This window comes from Grus americana, chromosome 3 (assembly GCF_028858705.1).
Source record: "Grus americana isolate bGruAme1 chromosome 3, bGruAme1.mat, whole genome shotgun sequence".
In the NCBI taxonomy this organism is placed as follows: domain Eukaryota; kingdom Metazoa; phylum Chordata; class Aves; order Gruiformes; family Gruidae; genus Grus; species Grus americana.
In genome coordinates, this window is record NC_072854.1 from 73342584 (window position 1) to 73359849 (window position 17266).

General features: G+C 44.9%; 1 protein-coding gene across 7 annotated transcripts in view; it reads right to left on the reverse strand.

Moving 5' to 3' along the window:
• The window catches only part of GRM1 (glutamate metabotropic receptor 1), a 193750-nt gene extending 185241 nt beyond the window's left edge, over positions 1–8509 (reverse strand). For 4 of the 7 annotated variants that reach the window (XM_054822444.1, XM_054822442.1, XM_054822443.1 and 1 more), the window contains exons 1-2: positions 8221–8509; positions 5776–6673 (exon numbers count right to left, since the gene is read on the reverse strand). In XM_054822444.1, the coding sequence (XP_054678419.1) occupies positions 5776–6538 (763 nt within the window). In that variant the 5' untranslated portion in view covers positions 6539–6673; positions 8221–8509. Of the gene's footprint in view, positions 1–5775; positions 6674–7103; positions 7211–7372; positions 7627–8220 lie in introns of those variants that run through there. The other 3 variants (XM_054822437.1, XM_054822439.1, XM_054822438.1) reach the window with 3 other exon arrangements.
• Between the last annotated feature and the right edge of the window lie 8757 nt (positions 8510–17266).

Consider the following 17266-nt stretch of genomic DNA (forward strand, 5'->3'; position numbering starts at 1 on the left):
TCTCAGTGAGTGCCACTACTTCTAGTTACATGATTTCATTTCCAATAGCTTTTGGGTTTCTGTCTGAGAAACCTAAGCACAAGCACCTTCATATTATGAACCATATGTTCAAAGGAACATTTTAGAGGCATTTTAACATAGCTTTTTGAGAAAGCCAAGACCATTTAACATTTTAAAAACAGTCTTCGTTGAGACAAGAATCCTGCAGGAGTTTACAAAGCTTGTGGGACATACAAATCTGAGAGCAAGGGCATAATGCAGAAAAAATGGAAGTAAAGCACAAATGAACCCATGGTGCTGACTGATAAATATGAACTCTAGCAATATTGCTGAGAAGGCAGGCACAGCAGTTAGATGAGTCTTTTGAGTTGATTTAACTCATGCAGCTGCCAGTTGTGCGATTGAAAAGCTAGATTATTTGTGAATTTAGGAGTACTGCAAAGCAATATATTTTCAAGAAGGAATTTCTCTTGATCTCTATGGTGTCTGTCACCCACAATAATTTTGTCAACATCAGTTAGTGTAAATGATTCCCCCAGTACCTTCTAATAAATACAATTAATGCATCCAATGAAGGGAATATTCTAGTCCCTACTTGTTTTCAAATTAATTTCTGTCCTCCTTGGGGCATATCTCTCTCCTTTTTTCACTATCACAAAGCCTCTGAAGATGGTTAGTGAAGCTAGTTAAATGGAGAAAAAAATAGATTGGAATATGCATTTGTGAACACACATCTCAGGCACAATTCACCACACTTCATGAGGTTACCTTTAAAAGCACTTTTGTAACTGTTGGTACCTATAGAAATATTTGTAAACTCTGAAATTTCAAACATTTGAACTGGAGTTGCTGTTCTCTATTGGCTGACCATAATTTTATCAGAAATTATCAATCATTGAGTGACAGCATGGAATTAATAATATAACATTGTTAGAAACAGCTGTAGGAACACCTTGTGAGAAATTAAACACAGTTGTATGAAAATTATTCCTTTGAGCTATTTGATGGATATCGCTCCACTTATCTTTAAACAGAAGTATTATCTTTAGCACGTCTAAAGCTACTTTAGTGAGTTCTACTGAAAGAATTTATTTCCTGTGAAATTTGCAATGAAGTGCAAGATTCACTCCCTTCTATCCTCTTGCCAACATATATAACCATGCTTACGAGTTTCCTGTACATTACTACAATGGAGAGTGTGAGACTGTCAGGTTATCAAAAATCATTGTGAAGATAATCTACCCACCATCTACTTTGACCTGAAAGTCTTCACAGTTTTGCCATCTGCTTCATCATAGTTCATTTTAAGCCTTATACTGAAGAAAAAGAAATAGCCTGGCAATACAAATCTGACAAAATTGATCAAGACCAGAACCATCTCAGTGCTTTCAGTAAAATTAATCTATAAACAATCAAAATTTGGTGCAATTAACGTAATCATTCCATTTCCAAAGTTGCTTCTACAAAGTCTGCACGTTAATCTGTTGGAATGGAAAGTTTGTTTACAAAGGCGTATTTCTACACTAAAGTGTAAGAATGGTCCATAAATTGCAAACGGCACTCAAACGGATCTATTCTGCACGTTCAGATTCTGTTTTCACAGAATCCAAAGTCTCACATACATTTTATAAGGCTAACAAGTATGTAAAGATTTAAATGAAAAGCCAGGCACAAGCATTAAAGTATTTCTATTTCTTATTCAGAAGTGATATATTGGGAAGATGAGATGATAAAAAGCCTTCTTACACCATCATCTCTCCTGCTTCATGTATAAGAGGAACATCTAAAATTGAGGGATTTGGTGGAAACTCCATGCTGATCACTAGCCAGGGTGCAGGTGTCTCGTGGGTTTTGGAAGCGGGTGTAACCTACAGCAATCTTACAACTGCTCTGCATTTTCCGGAGACAACTCTATTAACTTCTGCACCTTCAGCATCGAAACAGCGCAGAGGTGGTTCCTGCCATCTCCACTCGGCATTTCTTGCCTTGTTCCAGAGGCAGCCCAGGGGCTCTTCTCGAGTCGAGGAAGAAAGTGTCCCCCGTAATTCTTCACAGTTTTACCAAATAACCAGTGGCTGCCTGATAAGTTGAGGATAATACCTGACTGAGGTTATCTCACCAAAGACCGGTATATCTCATTTGGAAAGTAACCCTTAGCAATCATAGTTCCTTCTACTGTTACCACACTCGTGATTGTGCCCAACTTAACATATGTGCTTTTCATGTCTTTGATTTCCATATGAAGCCTTGGCTGGGAGTTAGACATCCCCTTATGTGCATTTCCAGATAAGAATTACTTCCAAGCCTAAAAGCTGAAACGTACACTTGCCAAGAGCTCCAACACTGAATTACCTTTGAAGAATCCTTAAAAAAATAATAGCCTTGAAAACGCCTTGCAGCTACTGCAAGTAGCAGTCACACAACCTTCCACTGGCAGATGCACAGATTTCTCACATCGTTTAATGACTGCTGCCCACTCTGGAAAAAATGTACTCTCATGATGTGCAACTATGCTCAACATAATAAAATAACCAAACGTAGTGACTTGCCTTTCTTTCTGCTTCAATGTGGAGCTTTATGTGTCAACGTTAATCTAAAAGGAGCAATGTGCTATGTGGGCCTTTGAAAACAGATTTTATTCACTAACTGAGAAGTTTCTACCCAAGCGCAATGTTTATACATCTTAATAAACAACTGTGCAAAAAAAAAAAAACCCCACCCCAAAACAAGTATGGCGTATCTCCATGCAATTTCATGTACTAGTGTGTAGAGATTGTGTCTAGTTAAATGTCATCACCACTAATTAACACTAATTATCGTATTAAGACATGAAGAATAAACTTTCATGTCAAATGCAAAGTAGGATATTGGGGACTACTTAAAGACATGACGCTACAGATTAGGTGACTTTATTATCTTCTTTCGCATGGCATGTGTAGGCTTCACGTTAAGAAAGGTGGGCACTGACTTGTGTGGTATTTATTTCTGATTTTCATTAAAGGTATAATTGTGTAGACCGGTATTGTCAAATAACTCCAGCTAGAGTATAGGAGTAGAGGAAGGGTAAACAGAGGAGTTGGATGGTTCAGGTTGTCTGAGAAAGGGCTCATCACCTCTGGGCTATTTCTGTGCCCCTGCCCTGGGCCCGTGCAGCCTGAGGAGCAGGGCTGGCTGACACAGGTGTCAAGTCAGCTCAGTGGTCTCGTTGCATCCCCTTGTGGCTGGGTGGCCACAGGAGTTGAGGATCGTCCATCCTCATCAGAACGAGAGGTCGGTAGGAACTAAGCAGCTTTTCTGCTCTCAAGAGGTGACCAGGCTGGATCTGGAGTACTCAGAAGGTGAACAGTTAACTTCTACACAGTGTCGACCTGTGCATTTCCTAGAAACATGCCCGTTTCTCACAGTCCCTGCTGAAGTGATTCTCCAACCCGTGATACCCTAGAATTCCTCCCAGCACAGTCTGCAGCACACCATAAAGACAGCGTAGAGGCCTATGAGTAAGTGTGGAGGAGGAATGTTTCTTACTACACTTTATCCCCATATTTCCAAACATAGCACGGATGGAGCAGCTCCTGTTCACTCAGACTATTATTCAGAGTGGCTTTGTGTTGTCTACAAAGAATGATCCCACCTTTAACACACCAGCAAGGAGATCTCTCACAGTGAATGCGTGGGATTTGAAACAACAGAAATGTAACATTTTACACCAATTTTCATGAATACTAATTTCATTTTAAACAGAAAAAAAAAAAAAGGTCTTTGGAATCCACACAACAGTAATTGGGACGGGGTTAATAACCCATCTTTCTGGAAGGGAATACAGAAGCTGAAGCTTGTTACATATTTCCAGTGGAATTTGTAACTTGAATCTAACAATACAAGTATGGCAGATACAGATTAATAATATTTTTTTTAAAATTAAAAATAAAAATAAAATGAATCTTGAGCTGCATAATCTCTGTGACGTTTTGTAAGAGGAGACTATTGCCTCGTGGGAGTAGAACTGATCCACTATTTTCATAGTTTTAAAGTCTATAAAAATATCTTGCAACAAGCATTTCTCATCAGTCAGTAACATATTCATAAAAATAGATATTTAATTAAAATTTCTCACAAGCAATGACTGAAATTACTACTTACATTGATCTTTTATAAACAAATGAACAAATAACCTTCATAATTTGTTGTCTTTTCCAAAAGAGAAAGGTCCCCACTAATGTTAAGGAGAGCGAGAGAGGGCGGGAGCAGGTCCCTTGAGGCAGCTCCTCGGGCGCTGTGAGTTAGCGTAGCTCCCCGAAGTGCGTTGAAGGGAGAGACGGCGATTTACATCAACAAAGAATTTACCCCTTTCATGTTTATTTTTCACCCTGGCCTGCCAGAAGATCTGATCGTATCTGTCAGCAAAAGAGAACCTTAATAGCTCATGTCCAACTCTTGCTAGTAGTTCGTTTATCATCTGAACAAGTCATGAATGAACTGCAAATGTCAGGTCGTTGCTTCCTGCCCTCACTACCACCCCACCCCCCTTCCCAAATTGCAGCACTTTCACGTTGTAGGTGTCTAGTTTAATCCAATTCACCTTTGAATGTTGTATATGCAACTCTTCCTGGAGACTCTTTTATTTTTTCATCATAATACATGTTCTTAACTCTTTTTACTTAGTCATCTCTGTGAGACTAAAAGGTGTGGAGTCAGCTCAGTAACCAGAGGGAATCATAAATCAAATCCGTACAAGAGATACAGTCAGATAAACAGAATAGCTGCAAAACTATAGCAATAACGTAGCCAGGTTTGCAATTTTATACTTAAAAATCTCATTTTGAGGACCATAACTGGACTATAGGAATGTCACAATAATATATCACAAGAGTTTGTTTTCTATCAAATGTAATTACTTCTGTAATTTGTGTTGGTCCACCTAACCTGGCTATAAACCAAAGTCTCCTTTTGAAAATAGGCTTAATTTTGACATTTTTCTTTTGATATTTAAAATTAATAAAAACTGATGACTGCGAACAGATTGTTCAAGCTGCATGAAAACATGCTTGCCCCGACCTGCTGACAAAGTGCCCACTGCCCTTTCCTTCCCACGGGACATGGCTTTGCAGGGGCTATCTAGACTGCAGAGGGATCTTCAGGTTTCTTTCCTCTCTGTTCGCAGTCCCAGAAAATGAGTTCACAGCCGGCAAAGCCAGCAGCTAATCCTGGAATCCCTGCCGAGCCGTGACTCCGTTTTGCTCAGGCAGAAATGCCAAACTTCCCGTGGTGGTAGCGACCGAGCCCGTGAGTAAGACCCGCTCACCAGCCCCACGGACAACCTCCGGACCCCACCACGGCGCAGCCAGAGCCGCTATCAGCTCCAGAGCTAGAGGCTCGCATCTGTTAACTTTTTAGTTAGAAATACACGAACCACTCTGTGTGCGAATGAGGACGGGGGACGGGACCGCCGGGAAGACGCCTGATTTCTTGCGGGCTTTCCTGCGCTGCTGAAACCCCTCCCGTTTCCCGCAGCCGCGGCGCCCGGGGCCGGGGGGGGCTCCTCCGCGCCGGGGGAAACCGCTTCCTCCCAAACCCTTTTCCCCGTTCCCCTTACAGTCTCCCCGGGTGGCAGCGGCCGGCGCTCACTCGGGGAAAAGCCGACTCCCCCCGGGGTCCCGGCGGGTAACCCAGCACCGCCGCATCCTTGCGGACCCCCCGCGGAGGGCGCAGCGCCCCGGGGCCGGCCGGGGGCTCCCGGGGGCTCCCGGAGGAGGCAGCGGGCTGCTCCGTACCTACCTTCCGTGTGGACGGCGGAGACGTAGGTCCAGTTGTAGCGCTTGACGATGTCGAGCATGGCCCTGGCTTGCAGCGTGTCGGAGGGGACCACCCTGAGGAAGTATTTGTACAGCGTTTTGTCGCTCAGGTCGATGCTGGTGGCAGAATAAGCGATCTGGGGGATGTCGAAGAGCTGGAGCAGATTTTGGACTTGGATAGCAACCGAGCTGGAGCCAGGGCCGATGACCCCCGCGATGGGCTTTTTCACTCTGGTCTGGGGCTGGGGCTGCGAGTCGGAAACGCAGCGGGTGCCTCCGTCCTTGTCGTCCCTGATGGAGATGAGGGAGTCCCGTATGAACTCGATGCTCTGCTCCAGGGCCACCGAGGAGTGCCAGCAGGAGTCTCGGATCTCGCTGCCCAGGGTGATGTTAGGTAGCAGGACCGGATCGGCGTTAATTTTATCCAAAGTGTGAAACATGGCTTCGACTCTCTGTATGCCGTATTGCTCCCGAATTTCCCCGCACTTCCTCTCGGGCACTTTCTCAGCCGGCGGCTGGTGATGGACAGAGAAGAGAGCCCCGATGATGACATCCCCGTCCATCCGAGCCACCGACCTCTGCGAGGAGGCTGAGGAGAGAAGCACCTTCCGCCCGGCGCTCCTGGGCAGCACGTCCATCTCCAGGAGCAGAGCAGGGAAAAAGACCAGCAGCACGCCAATCATTTTGTTGCACGATGTCATCCAGACCCAGGTCACCAATTTCATGGGCTCCTCTTGCTTGCACATGGTTTAAGGACATGTAGGAAATGGAATCGGCTTCCCCCCGCCAGCGCCCAAGTTGCTCCAAATAGCATCACAGCGCAGTCTTACAGCATCGCTCTCGAAGGTGCCCAGGCGGCCGTCATCCTATTGACTTTTAACCTGGTGGCATAGAAAGAGGGGATAAAACACACTAATCGGGAAATCGATGTCAAACCAGGGCTCGGTAAAGAGCAACCCCGCACAGCTCGAGGAGATGACTGCTTTCGCAAATGCCTAGGTCAATTTGTTTCGGTAAGGGCTCTCGAAAGGAAGTTTCAAGAGGGATTAAAATACATATTTATTTGCCTTGACAGACGATCATGCATACTCGAGTATGTTAAGTTTATACGATCCTTTTCGTGTCCCCTTTTCAAGCCAGGGCGGCTGTTTCTCGCACCTTCAGCCGGCACACACCCTCCCCTCCGCCCCCGGGAAGTTTTGAAAGTTTCACGAGGTAGTTCGCTCATCGGAGAAGCGTCCTAGCCTGGCCTCCGCGGCCCCAGCTCTGAAAGCGAGGTGACAAGTGCCTCTCTTCTCGCATTCTGACTACCTGAAGGCATCTTTCTCAGCTCAGGAATTTCCTTTCCCAATATAGAAAGGGATGAAAAGAGAGAAGGTGCAATCTGCCCTGCCAGCGGTGGGAAATGTCATTTAAAGGTCAGCGAAGGAAGGAAGAAAGGAACCGATTCACGGTTTAGATTAACTTTTCCGTGTGTAGGGGGCAAAACTGTAGTTGAGCCAGGGACACACATATGCAAGCGGGGGAAAATACATATTAGTTACTAAGGCAACCGCGGGCAAAGCCCTGATGTGCCTTACCGGCACGCCTGCCTTCATGCAGGCTTCGGGCGGGGAGAGGCGGCGAGCCCGGCGGCTGGGCTTGGAGGCTTGAAACGCCGTGGTGGGAAAAGGGTGGGCGGCGCGGCTGCCACGGCCGCCGCCCGGGAAGCTGGGAGCGCGGCCGGGCCGGGTCCCTGTTGCACGGCGGCCCCGTCAGCACCCGGGACAGCGCCCGGCGGCCCGGGCCGCCGGCCGGCCGGCCGCCCCCTGCCCCGCCGGCCCCCTGGCCCGGTACCCCGCTATCCCGCTGTCCTGCGGTCCCGCTGTCCTGTTACCCCGCTGTCCCGGCTCCGCCACCGCCGTCTCGTCCGCCCGCGAGGACCGCTGGGCGCTTCCCCCAAACTTCTGCCCTCCGCTGCTGCCGCGCTCTCCCTGCATGCACACGCACACACACGCACGCACACGCACACACACACAAATACACGCGCGCGCACACACACGCAAAAATACACGCACACACACACGCACACACACGCCGAGGCACGGAGATCGGCCGCGGCACGCACTGCCCCAGACTGGCCGCCGCTCCCCCGTCCCTCCCCCGGCGGCGGGCAGCCGTGCCGGTGCCGGTGCCGGTGCCGCCGCGGGGCTGCCCGCCGAGCGGCGCGGAGAGCTGTAGACGGTGACGGGGAAGGCGATGCTCCGAGGAGAGCCGCCGTCCTGGCTGTGTGTCCACACATGCACGCAGGCACAGCCGCCTGAAGTCGGCTCCCCCGGGCAGCCCCGCAGCCCGTCTCCCGAGTGCCTTTTGCCTGCACCGCCTGGCCCGCAGGCAGCCCCCGGGCTGTGCCCCGCGGTCTGCTCGGAGGGTTCCCCCTCAGACGTACCTGGCCGGGTGAGGCAGTGGCTCCCTGCCTGCCGTGAGCAGGCATTGGCGGCTCTCCGGCCGCCCCGAGCTGGCGCGCTGGCGGCGGGGCGACGGCTGTGGGCTGGGCGCTGGTGCCCTCTGTCTTCAGCACCGCTCCACCGCAAGGAAAAAAACAGGTCATCCCGGGCTCATCCATTATCTCATACAGAAGGATCAGTCATTTTCTCCCACTCCTTAATTTCTTCGGCTATTGTCTTGTAAGCTAGCAAGGAAGCACCACCCGGAGCACGCTGCGGCTGCAGGGGAGGTGTTTGCTCTCACCTCCCGCGGCTCTTAGTTCATTACCGTCTTGCCACAATTAGCAAGAGCGAGAGCAAAAGCAAGAGACTGCTGCTCGAAGGGGACCCTGACCACACTCGGGAGACCCGAGATAGTGAAATGTGCCGGTCTGCCTCACGGGCAGGGTTTCGCTATTAAGATAAATATTTATACGTTTTGTTTTGGTTTGGTTAGTTTGGTTTGTTTTTTTTTTAAAAAAAAAGATACTGCAACAAGATAAATCACCTGTAAGGATAAAGGCATTGAGATTACAGTTTTCAGGTCAAGATGAATCTAAATGAAGCACGTGAGAGGCATGTCAGATTAAAATAATACCAGATTGAAAAATCATAATTCAGACGACCTGCTTGCATCCCTAACACAGGTCTCGGGTGTTTTACTTGACTGTATGAAAGTTAAAGTTAGATTACCTCCCCGCTGGGAACTCTATAGATATTTGCCCTACTTTTGAAAGAAAGAGGCAAGGACAAACATTTAACTATTGCTCATTCAGAGAAGGGTTTGCAGTGAATGCTGCCTCAGGGGTGTCTTCTCCCTGTGTCAATATTTGCACTTTTTTTACTGTCACACAGCTAGTTATTTGCCTGCGTTGTGTGTTTATCCATGAGGCACGTTAATTACAGAAGACCCAGCCGAGGGCTTTGCTGGTGCCTGCTTTCCCTGCAGGTCGTATTTCCCAAAGCGGGAGCTAGGGGCAGAGGGGCTGCCTGTCCTCTGGCTCTGGGCACGAAGCTCCCCCAGGGCACCGCAGACCCAGCTCAGGGCAGCTCAGCCAGGACCAGGCCTGGAGGGGTATCCAGATATGTACATAAAAGGGGGAACAAATTCCCCTTCATCCACGCTTTAATAATTAAACTTCAGTCTCTGCCCTTGACACAAAGAACCTGCAACATGCCAGCAAATGATTCCAGGGGTTAAGTGAAAGTTTTGTTCTGCTGCCTCTGGCAGGGTAAATGTTTGCAAATGCTCCCATTGGTTCTTACCAAAATTTAACACCCTGCAGCCTTCATCCCCTCCAACCTGGCACTCACAAAGACAGCAGGTCTTTGCCGAGGCTCATGCATGGCTGTCACACAGAGCTGTTCTCTCTCCTGTGATGGTCTGAGTTTTGCTGAGACTGGAGAGCAGGTCACCAGGTCCTGATGCCCAGCCAGAGCCTCAGCTGCTGCCTCTCCAATCCCTGCAGCAGCAGGTGGGAGTAGGTGGGAACTGGTGGAGGTCTGGGGCTCATGAGAAGACACCTGGGATGTCAGGAGGCTTTAGGAAAGGTTAGGGAAAGAGGGCACTGAGACTGCAGGGGCTTCAATCTTCCCTGGTGGTCACAGGGGAAACAAAGGCTTCCCCCGTGGGGAAGCAGCACCATGTGGCCCTGCTGTCCTTGTCCCCCCAAAGAGGCCGGAGTCATCCCACTGCCTTCTGCCCCTGTCTCCCACACATCCTGATCCTGCCTGGCCCACAGATCTAACACTTCTCCCCTCAGAAACAGCCCATGCCCCCAGTCCTACCGCCTTCCCAAATTTCTTAACATATGGTACCTTTATCATCTGGTAATTGGGGCACTACATGGGACTGCATTTTTTGCAGAGATAAGGGCTGCCATCAGACAAGCAGAGGTTCAGGGCAAGAACAGAGAAGGGGCTGGAGCTGGCTTGTAAGCGATGTTTGCTTTCCATGGGAAATTACCTGGTGTTGAATATTTTTCCTTACTGAAATGGAAGAAAAGTGAACAATTTTCAGTCTCCCATGTAACACAATTTAAAACTCACTTGGAGGTTGATTGAAATATTCTATTTTGATGGCATCAAAAGTGTTTTGTTCTGTTTTCCTTTTAAACATTTTAAACAGTGTAGCACAGTGTATCATTATTTTTACTTCAGATGAAATCAATCATCAGCTTAAAATGGAAGTTCTGTTCCAGTATTTCTTCAAAAGATTTTTTTTTTTTTTGCTACAACAAGCACACTCCTATTAAATGTTTCTATTTTATCAAAATGACATATTTCAACAGAAAATTTTCTACTGGAAAAGTTCTGGTCAGCTGTAATGAGAAAGGCCAGTGTATTGTAGAAGACAGTTTGAAAGGGGGGTGGTTTGGAGCAGCAAAGACTGAAGCTTGGAAACCTGGTTTGCTGCGATCCCACTTCTGATTTCCCAAACATGGCTCCTCCCTCCTCTAGTTCCTACCAAGAGAGAAAAGTCAGATTGACTGTCTAGTTGTGCAGACTCTCCAGTTAAATTACTGGGGAGATTTATTCTGCAAGGATCAGTGCCGCTAAAATCATACAATTTTATTCTGCCTTGGAAACAAGTAGAAAGCTCATGTGTTCCTGTCTGAAGCCAGTTAAAACATACACCAGCTCTTTGATAAATTGTCAATAGTCCTTTCTATTTCACTCGCTCAGATGCTTTCCCTCCGTGATTTACAAAAGCCACCTACTATATATAAACAGTGTGCATGCAAAACACGCAGAGGTAGCCCTCCGTAGTAGGTACCGAATTGTTTGCTCATGAACACGGATTTAGAATCATCTCATGATCTAGCAGGCTTGTTCAGTCAAAACAGGGATTTTAATCTTCCTAATATATTCAATATATTTTCTCCTTTTCTCTTAGCAAAGCAAACATTTATCATAGGTTTTCATTTAAAAAATGTGCCCACTATAACATCGTTTTCACCCTCTTTCTTATACTTTAGCTCTTAAGTCACCCTATCTGTTGAGAAACAAAGCAACAGCATTTTTAACAGTTTTGATTACTTACTCTTATTTGCTGCAACTGCTAGGAAATGAACATTAATGGATCGATGTCAGTATATATGGAGCTTCGTAAAGGTCTGATTGCTCAGCTGTTCCTTGTACTAGTAGATCCATTAAAATTAAATAGGATTAACCCATGAAATCTAGGCCTCACTTCTGTGATACTTAGAAAGTAGCAATAGCTTCTACAGAAACCTATGATTATATGGGGTTACTCTCCTCTGCTCTTTTTTTTTTGACAGGCATAGGCCGTCCTTGACTCCAGGGATCCCCAGAAATTTGGAAGCTTCCGTTGCTAGTCATCAAACACCTTCTCGTCCCCTGTCTCAAGTCACAGTATCTTGAGCATATTTTACAGGCTTAGGAGATCCCACATCCTTTTAAAATAACCAAAATTCCTCATCAGAGATTTAGTCAGGAGGGAAGTGCCTGCTTGGTTATGATTTCAAATGTCTTTCAAATAAGTATGAGATCCACATCAATGCAAAATTCAGCATTCGGGGATGTCTTGTAGATTTTTGACACACTACGGATTATAGACTTCATGAAGTGATGAATAGACTAGATTCATTCAGACGTTCAGCAGTTTCCATCTCTGGCTAGCAGAGCTGTTAATAAGCTAAGATTAATTCTTTCTACATTTTAAAATAAGTAACTGATTGCTTTTATAACACTATATTAAAAACCTCTCAGCAGAAGTGCTTCGTGCTGACTGTTAAGGAGAGCGACTGGAAGAGTGCGCTCCGGAAGAGAAGGGGCCTGGCCTCTCCTCAAGGGAAGCTCATCTCACATGGTTTCTTTGCCACAAGCCCATGACATCCAAGCAATGACACACAATAGCCAAAAGCACCTGATTTCCCTTCACTACAGAAAGGGCACATGTCTCAAAATGTGGAGATTTCCCAGGCACCTGCTCTCGTGAAACCCAATGATGAATTTTGGTGCTCTGATGGCTATGGAGACCCTCCCAAAGAGTGAACGAGAAGTCAGCTGAATGTCTCCTTTGCTAAACAATGTGACTATTTGGTCCTGGATAATGTTTCAAACCATTCTTGTATTTATTTATTTCTTAACTGCAAAAATGTACTTAGGGTGCCCTCTAGGCCAAAATGCTACACAATATTTACAACACACTCTTACATACACCAGTTCTATCCAGCTTGATTAATTTTGATAAAACTCTCTTGCTCTGAAATCCCCTGATTTCCCTGAAATCTTTACCTAAGAAACAACCTGAGCAAATAGATAAATCTGTGCTGGGACTTGCATACCAACAAGCTTACGCTACATCAGGCCAAAGAGAAAAGTGCATTTTAAAGTCAAAGGTCCACAGTTTCTGAGTTTCAGACTCTCAATTTAAAATCCACAGACTTCTAATTTAATTCAGAAATGTCAGTCTGAATCACTCTGGCTGAACTCGCCAGACGGGGACTTAGGTAAGTGTGAAGAGAGAGATACTATCTTGGATATATGGGATTTAATACAGATTAACTATATAGGTCTACTTATAATTAGATTCTAACTAATAAACAGGACAAGGAATTTAACTAGAAGTCATTGTACCCTATGGAGAAGGATTTGGTACTCTGTTGGCGGGAAATACAGCAGCTAAAGCATCCGCTGGCTGGCACTTCCCAATGCTTTTCAAGGGCAGCTCTGTGTAAAGCCATCTTCTGCAGGAATCCAGCCTGGTGCCACAGAGAACTGGTAACATCTGCATATGGAAAGGAAGTCCTTGCCATGGAGATGAGGGTGTTCCCACCTGCCATCTCGGCTTTCAGGCTGGAACTGTGTGGGGGTCAGTAAGCCCTTACGCCGCAAATTTCATTTACAAAAGGAACAAGTAAGTCGGGAGACTGAAAGTTTACTCCCAGGCTGTACCATGAAACCACACATCTCTGCACCGCTCAGAGGGAAACCTGCAAGTACCTAATCTTGTCTGAAATTTCCCCAATGACTACAGCTAGGACCGAAGGAAACAGCTCTGTATCTACTGGCCGTTATTTGTATCCTTCATTTCACCACATATTCCCCTTCTAGATATTTTGTAAAACAAAAAGAAGGAAAAAATGTCATATTAAAAATCACAAACGTCGGAGACGGAAAAGGCTAGCAGTCTTTCCAAAATGGGAGTATTTTACACATGACTAAGAATCAATGGAGGTTTTACAAATATCAATTTAGCAATCAAGCCATGTGTAAAAAATATCTGACACATTTTAAAGAACCTTTCCAATGCTGAAAAAAAAAGCCCAAATTAATGTATCAAAAGTGTAACTTATGCTGAATACCCCAGAACATTACTTTTCCCATTTACATTCTAATTGCTGTTTATGTATAGAAGAAACTTTATCAGCTTCCATAAACACCTATTTTTTGAAGTCTGCAATAGCAAATAAAGAATGGGAGAACTGAATACCTTAAAGATTATTAGGATTTTATGGTGACCTTTAACTGAAATGATCTCATTTTCTACCCTGCACCTTATTTATGCATCCACATTTGTTCAGGATGGATGAAAAGGAAGCCTTAAAATCACTGAGGTGTCAGCTAGGAGAACTTCAGGCCTATTGTTCTAGTTTCACAGTCATTATTTTGATTATTTTTCTAAATGTAGGTAATGTGATGGAATAGCACATCATTGAGTAGTTAATAAAATAATGGAAGACCCATGACTTAGAGGGGTTTAGAAGAAAAGATACCTCGCAAAGTGGATCTGTGGTTTAGATACGTTGAGCTGCAGAGATGGGCATGAGTGAATTCGAAGGGATTGAGGTGCCATGGCTTTGCCCTCTTTCAGATTTTATTGGTCTGCCTGGATATATATGTATAAGCACTATGGACTGAGCAAAGTGAGCGAACGGGTGCATAGACCAAAGGAAACCTGGTCTAGACTCATATTATGCTGAATGAGAGTTAAAGAGGTATTGGCAATGCTCTGCATCCTGTAAACAGCCATAAAAAAATACTCCACACTGAAAAAGGAAAAGGGAGCAGATATGTGTTTCTATAATACCACTTACATATTTATATCTGTGCAGTTTACATGCTTTTCCTGCTTTGGTCTGAACCCAATCATTCAGTCAAGGAAACATGACATAAAATACTAGGTAATACTGCATTTATTTTTAATACATAGCTATTACTTAAAGCAAGACATACAGAATAAGAATCTGATACTCAGAAATGGCATGAGGATATGGCATACAGACTTCGCTCCTCCAACTATCTGCAAATGGCTTGATGCATTTGTTCAAAACCTTGATACACTAAAGCACCACACCTACAAAATGAGAGGCTAGTTCAGAGCATTAAAAAAATACTTCTCACTCAGTGTTTACATGTGTTCTGACATCTTCTGTACTATAATAAAAACAAGAACAACATCGGAGCACATATGTTTCTTTTAAGTACTGCTTTTATTTATAGTCCTCATGAAGAATTGCCTCGATAACAGAATTTGCACACATATCACTCTGCCTTTCTATCCAGGCAAAGCATTTCTGGAAGCATTTCATTACTTCAGGATCTATTAGAATCATTGCAATAACTCTCTTTCCTCTCACTTCCCTAACAGTATGCTGCTGTGGTTTTGGTGACACATTAATTGCTTTTTCACTGTGATTTTCTTCTGGTGAAGTGGCTGCACTGTCTCACTGGCCCACTGCCATTTCAGGGATGCCAAGACCTTGATCCTCGCTGGGGGTGCCTGGCTCCTCAGCCACTAGTTATAACTGGCCGGTCCTTAAATGTTTCAAATCCCAGTTCCTCCAGAATCAGACTGGCTTACTTTTGTCCAGCTATGCAACTCTACTTGACTTAACACTGGATTTATCACAAAAATTGCCTTTATTAAGGCAGGAAAACAAACATCAAGCATAACATCACCACTGGTGATGGAATGGCTGAGGTCCAGTTGATCCAGCAGCTTGAATTCATTGACTGTGAATGCTGGTCCGCAGTAATTACATTCCAATGCTTTCTACCTTGCATTTCCATGCGCTATTTGCCTTTTGCCACTCATTCTCTAACTAGGCAATGCTTCATTTACATCTCCAGCCCACTTACAGCTGGCTCACGTTTGGTTCATGTGTTAGATCACAGAGCTTCAAACACCATACTTGGATGTTTGCTTTCCTGCATATCTTCCCTATATGCTGTTTCAATTTTTTTGGCTCTTCCTGAGCAAAACATAGTTATAAAACACTAACAGATCCTGATTTTCTATAAACATTGGAGTAACAATGTTCTGAAATACCAGACCCTCCCATATACTTTGAATTGACATTAAGAAAAAGGATGCACCTAAAACCATTAGTTTCTTTAAAAAAATCTTTCTTACTATCTGTAGCCGTAGGGTTGAACTGAAAATGATCAAAATGGAAGGCCAGAAGCAGTGAACAAAACCCAAAGAGAAGAATCTCACATAGTCTTAATTAAAGAACACTTTTATCTTGGTTGTCTAAGGAAATAAAGCCAGCATGTTTACTGTGCCTACCGCCTCCACAGCCCCCCCCAACAAAATACCAAAAACTAATCAGTCTGCAACTGGGGAAAAAAAATCACTGAAATTTGAAAAAGTGTCAAAGATAAATACATTTGTTCAAGTTTGTTGAAGGTCAGTAGTTGACTAGAAGAAGTAGACCTACACAAATACCCACACTGGGAGAGAGGCAGGTGAAATAACCAGCAGTGGCAACCAGGTGCCCCGTCAGCGCAGCTCTGGGCCAGCCACAGAATGGGGTGTCTCTGCCCTCAGGAGGCACAACTGAGTACTCCAGGGAGGTGATTTTCAGAGGTGGAGAAGGGAGTGATCGTTAGGCACTCTGATTATATGTGCTTGATGTTGTGGTTTAACCCAGCAGGCAGCTAAAACAACCCCACAGCTGTTCGCTCACCCCCCCCTTCCCCAGTGGGATGGGGGAGAGAATTGAAAAGAAAGAAAGGGTGAAACTCATGGGTTGAGATAAAAACAGTTTAATAGGACAGAAAAAGAAGACTATAATAATACTAATAATAACAATAACAATAATAATAATAAAATATCCACAACACGTGATGCACAGCACAGTCAGTCACCACCCGCAGACCGCTGATGCCCAGCTAGTTCCCAAGGCATGCTCCAAACCCCTGGCCAGCTTTCCCCAAGTTATATATGGAGCGTGATGTCGTATGGTATGGAATACCCCTGTGGCCAGTTTGGGTCAGCTGTCCCGGCTGTGTCCCCTTCCAGCTTCTCGTGCAGCCCCAGCCTCCATGCTGGCAGGGCACTGTGAGAAGCTGAAGTCCCTGACTTGGTGTAACCATTGCCTAGCAATAACCAAAACATCAGTGTGTTATCAACGTTATTCTCATCCTAAATCCAAAACATAGCACTATACCTGCTGCTAGGAAGACAATTAACTCTATCCCAGCCAAAACCAGGACACCTGATTACTAGGGCTGGGTAGGAAAGTGGGTCCTCACGGAACCACTAACCCCCTCATGTGTGTAAATTGTGTGTATAGATTATTAATTGTAACTCACAAGGTGATTCTTGAAACTTGATTAGGAAGAATGGATGGACAGGAAGAATACATGGCTGAGGTGCTGTGTTGTCACACTGTAAATAAAGTGCAGAGGCAATCAACACTTGCTTCACTAAATTAAGAGAACTCACTTCAGGGAAAATTTCTAAATAGCAGATAGTTGTATTGTTCAGAGAATATCTGCATATCCACGATGATGAGTTTACAAAAAAGTGTCCTCATCGTTTTCAAATTATCTGTACAAGCCTGTTGTGTAAGCACATACTAATTTGATGGTATAGTCTTTTATTTTTATTCTAGAAGACATTTTCCTGATAACTATAGCATGTGCTTGTTTTCATAGCATATGCTTGTTTTTGTTTTTGTTTTTCTTTTCCTTTTTCTTGGCAACAGCTTCTAAAAAGACTCTTTTTCATCATCATTGCACTTTTTCTTTAGCTGC